Genomic DNA, 4937 nt, shown 5'->3' on the forward strand with positions numbered 1-4937 from the left:
TGTAAGGATGTGACTCTAGGTATGCTGACTAGAGTCCAGTGGATGAACTTGTACTAGGGGCATCTGGGTACAAATGCTTGACTGGATAGGACTTAACATATATTAGAGAATGCATGAAATCCATTTGCAGGGTCTATGGTGGGCACAGATGGGGGAGGGAGTCTGAATTTTATTAAGATGTGTTATATGAAATGCATAAAACTCGATAAGTATTTAAAAAACCCAGCTTAATATCCACAAATAAGCAAAGCTGTTTGCTGTTATCTGTTGTTCCCAATTATTTTGTTTCTCGGTTGCTTTTCAGGTGATGCAAAACTCAGACCTAGTGAGTAATTAAAAAAAAAATAGAAAAGCCTGGCAGAATAGTGAAAAATGAAAGAACATTACCGATCATATTTCAATTTTTAGTAAATGCTGTAAAACCCAAAATAGTGTCAAGTAATTTTATTTCATTATCTGGAAAATGGAGCTCTTTACTGAGGCATAACAAATAATGTTATCAGTGCTGTTTGTTACTAAAGTAATAAATATGATTCTTTAGTAAAAAGCATGAGATTTTCTTTGTGGCTTGTCAGATAATTTGATACTTTTCTGTTTCCTATTGGATCTGAACCAGCTTTCCTTTCATGGAAATACACTGAATGACAATGAACGGCAGAGACCCAGACAAGTCAGAAAGTTCATGGACTATATCTACAGGTTTAACTCCATGTGTATCAGCCTCCTATATTAGAATGTGTGAAATGAGCACACCACATTAGAAGCACTCTTTATCTTAACTGTTTTCTTAATATAGTTAGTATATGGAATATACTAAATATACAACATATATAATTATAATTAGTATAGTACCCAACAATAACATTGCATTCCACTCCATTGATTATCTCTTTGAATACCTAGAGGAAAACAGTGACTAATCTAACTTAACATTAGTGAATTTTGTATTATTTCAGAACCAAAGCAAAGGAGAATGGACAGGAGAAACTGTTCTTCATTACCAGAATTTTTTCTCCTGGGAATTACCAGTAATCCTGACATGAAAGTGGTGTTATTTGCTGTGTTTCTGATTGTTTATCTCACTATTCTGCTGGCAAATCTGGGAATGATCATTTTGATCAGGATGGAACCCCAGCTCCACACACCCATGTACTTCTTCCTCAGCCACCTCTCCTTCTCTGACCTCTGCTACTCCACTGCAGTTGGACCCAAGATGCTGGTGGGCCTACTTACAGAGAACAATCCAATTTCCTTTGTTGGTTGTTTTCATCAATTCTTGTTTGTTTGTGTCTTTATAGATATTGAGTGCATGTTGCTGGCTGTGATGGCCTTTGATAGGTACAAGGCCATCAGCAATCCCCTGCTGTATGCAGTAGAGATGTCCAGTAGGGTGTGCTACCAATTCATAACTGCAGTGTACCTGGTGGGAACAATAGATGGTTTCATACATACAACATTGGCATTCAACTTGTGTTTCTGTGGCTCTACTCAGATGAATCAATTCTTCTGTGATTTCCCTGCAGTTTTACTCCTTTCCTGTTCTGACACACAGGCCAATGAACTGGTATTGTTCACCCTTTTTGGTTTCATTGAACTGAGCACCATCTCAGGAGTCCTTGTGTCCTATTGTTACATCATCTTGTCAGTCTTGAAGATCAGCTCTGCTGGGGGGAGGTTCAAAGCATTCTCCACCTGTGCCTCCCACCTAACTGCAGTTGCCATTTTCCAAGGAACAATGCTCTTCATGTATTTTCGGCCAAGTTCTGCTTACTCTCTAGATCAAGATAAAATGACTTCCATCTTTTACCTGCTTATTATTCCCATGATGAACCCTCTGATTTACAGCCTGAGGAACAAGGATGTGAAAGGAGCCTTGGTTAAACTCAGAAATAAAAGGTGGATTTAAAAACGTTCTAAGGCTTTAAAAATATTTATAAAGGTCATATTTCTGTAAGAAACTCACAAATAAAAGCATCATACAGTTGGGTTAAGGTAAACACTCAAATCCCTTATGTGAAAATAAATATGCATGATGGTTGTTGGTTTCATACTACATAATGTAATAGCTTTACAAATACTGCATTTTAATTTCCTTAAGTAAATTTTTGTGCTATATTCTAATAATAAGAAACTGTTTCCAAACCTCAAATGTATAATTGACTATTTTCTCAAAGAATGTGTGTTCCTCAATTCATGAAAAGACATTGGGTAATTTTTTTTCAAAGACCTGAAGAATTAATTGTTCAGAAAAAAAAATGACTTCTGAGTTTCTACCAGACTATATTTTGTTATCCTAGCCTTAACCTTCTAAATGGTATGTTATTACCACAAATATGCTTTTTCCTTGTTTTGAGATTCTAATCTCATTAGTAACGACATAAGGATGTAAAGACCTATGGGAGTTCATGAAATTATAACATTACAATTGACAGGCATGGGTTTATTGTCAGTACAAAGGTCTTGGAGAGGTTCGTAACTGTTTATTCTAATTGGAGAATGAAAATTGGGCCATCACCATACACTGATTCTTCTGGATTCCTGATTTTGGATTTCTATCCTTCACAGTTGTAATTTGTGTTTGGAGACAAAACCTATCTACGTTTTTCTGCAATAACTAAAATGAAGACATTCAGAACCAAGTCAATGATCGCAGAAAGCATTGAAGTAGTAAAACATCAGGACCATAAGGGAATGCCAGCAATTCAAAGCATGAGATATTCGTGAAATATAACCACATCCCACTCATGTGCCTATATTTATTATACCATCTTGGCAATAATTGGACCTGCGTATTTGTGCCCATTATTGGTTAAAGTGCGTTTGGACTAAGCAAAAATCTTATGTAATAGTGTCCCAACATAAAACTGATTTGATTGTGAACTCCCTGAGTTTGTTAGTTTTAGAAATGAATTATTTGCAATTATTTTTAGGGAACTCATGACTGAAATGGAAGCTCTGGCTGATGTTCTTGGACTTTTCTTCCTCATGTTTCTTCAGAACCCTGATGCAGAATGTCAAAGGTTTTGATGTATCTTAGAGCACCCTTTCCAGTTCTCATTATTTCCCTCCATTCTTAGTCTCTAAAATTTCCATCTTTTATTTACATCATTAAGTTAAGACTAATGGCAAACTTAATTTTCCAAATATTATTATGTCATAAAATATGGGGCTATGTTAACCTTAGTTATTTTTGTAAATATTGATTTTGCCCTTTTTTCTTGCTGCCGAAGATGCTAAATATAAGAATGAAAAAACTGTATATTTTGATATATATATATATAATGAAGTCCCTGTCACACTTCTTTTATATAAAATAGGATCTGAATAAGAAGTGGTTGTAGTGTTCTTTCCAGGTGCTTGACTTTATCTGTATGAAGTGAAATCCTACTAACACACCATCTCACCACAGTGTGGGCTCAAGTTTTGAAAATGATGAGTCATTCCACTTGAGTTCAAAATATTTATTTTATCCCCAGTCTTTGTTTTAGCAATAAGAATAGATATTAGTGGAGGTAGGGATTCTTCCACTTAGGTTCTGGAGATCAAATCATGTTATTCTTTTTTTTTCTGTGATGTCATTTCTCTGCTTTTGATGTTTTGCTCTGATATAGACGTCAATGAATTTGTGATAGACACCATATTTTGTTACAGGGCAGTGATTACTCTATGAAAAGTTTTGTGTCTTACTGTTATACCGTCCGATGATTAGGTTCCATTTTTACCTGTACTACCAATATCCTATGAGAGTGGGAGTCAGCTGTCAGTTTGAGTGAGTTATGAGACAGCTAAGACAGGTGGAAAATGCCTGTGACTATTTTGGGATGCATATACGGAGAGCATTGACATGTTGGAGAGTGATTAGATGGAGACAAGACCCACCCCGAATGAAAGTTATGTTCCTAGTACACGGGGTGCCTACCTGAGTAGGAGGAAGACAAGGAACCTGGAGGTGCCCCTTTGATTCCTGTGACATCATGGTCTACGACCAGAATCCTCAACAGTGGACCCCAGATCTCATATTTTTGCAGCTTTTTCAAGTGGATTTGCTATCAGAAACTATGTAGCATATTTTCAGGCTTTTTGCAAAGGGATGGGACTACCAAGTTTCCAGGCTTATTGGATAGAACATGCACTATGTCACAAATAAGACAACAATGTAAAAACCACTTGTGATATTAGCATATCTTGTTAATTAGAGGTGAAAGAGATTGTCTCAGAAACGGAAGACTCGGGCCAAGGAATGGAGAATACAAGTATCATTATGTAAACTTCAACTTCAGTCTCATTAAATGTCTTGTCCACTAGAAATCTTGGTTAATGTCTGTCATTCATCAACACAGAGTCAAGGGGAGGGAGTAAAAATGACACTTGAATCTCTTGTACAGTATTCCCTGGGAAAAACACTAAGTTCGGAATTTAATTAATCACAGTAGAGTAGCAGAAAAGAGGGAAGCCAGAGCCTCAATGGAATTAAGTCCCAACAGTACCTAGCTAAAATAAATATGATCAACTTGTTCAGGTACTGCGGGTGAAGAAAAAAGGCTCCCTCATCTCAGGTAGGTTTCTGAATGACCTCTTGCAAAAACAGAAGACACAAGTATCACACTTTTTAGGGCAAAAGAATAAAAATTGGTGAATAAATGGGTTTATTCCTCCTTGTGTAATTAAGTGAACTCTTCCACAAAATGTGATACTTTCTTGATATATTGTTGTGACTTTGACTCCTTCCTTTGTTCTACACAGGGAATGGAAAGGTTTTTATTTCTTTTGCAGTAAGACAGAATAAAAATTGGTGAATAAATGGGTTTATTCCTCCTTGTGTAATTAAGTGAACTCTTCCACAAAATGTGATACTTTCTTGATATATTGTTGTGACTTTGACTCCTTCCTTTGTTCTACACAGGGAATGGAAAGGTTTTTATTTCTTTTGCAGTAAG

The 4937-nt window shown here is 36.2% G+C and overlaps 1 protein-coding gene across 1 annotated transcript; it reads left to right on the plus strand.

The window, feature by feature from the left end:
• The first annotated feature begins 955 nt into the window (after nt 1–955).
• On the plus strand, nt 956–1906 carry LOC103750929 (olfactory receptor 5W2-like). Its single transcript, XM_008854212.3, has one exon. The coding sequence runs from the start codon at nt 974–976 to the stop codon at nt 1904–1906; it is 933 nt and encodes a 310-aa protein (XP_008852434.1). The 5' UTR covers nt 956–973.
• Nucleotides 1907–4937: the final 3031 nt, after the last annotated feature.

The sequence above is a fragment of the Nannospalax galili genome, unplaced genomic scaffold, assembly GCF_000622305.1.
Source record: "Nannospalax galili isolate Female #2095 unplaced genomic scaffold, S.galili_v1.0 scaffold2127, whole genome shotgun sequence".
Taxonomy (NCBI): Eukaryota; Metazoa; Chordata; class Mammalia; order Rodentia; family Spalacidae; genus Nannospalax; species Nannospalax galili.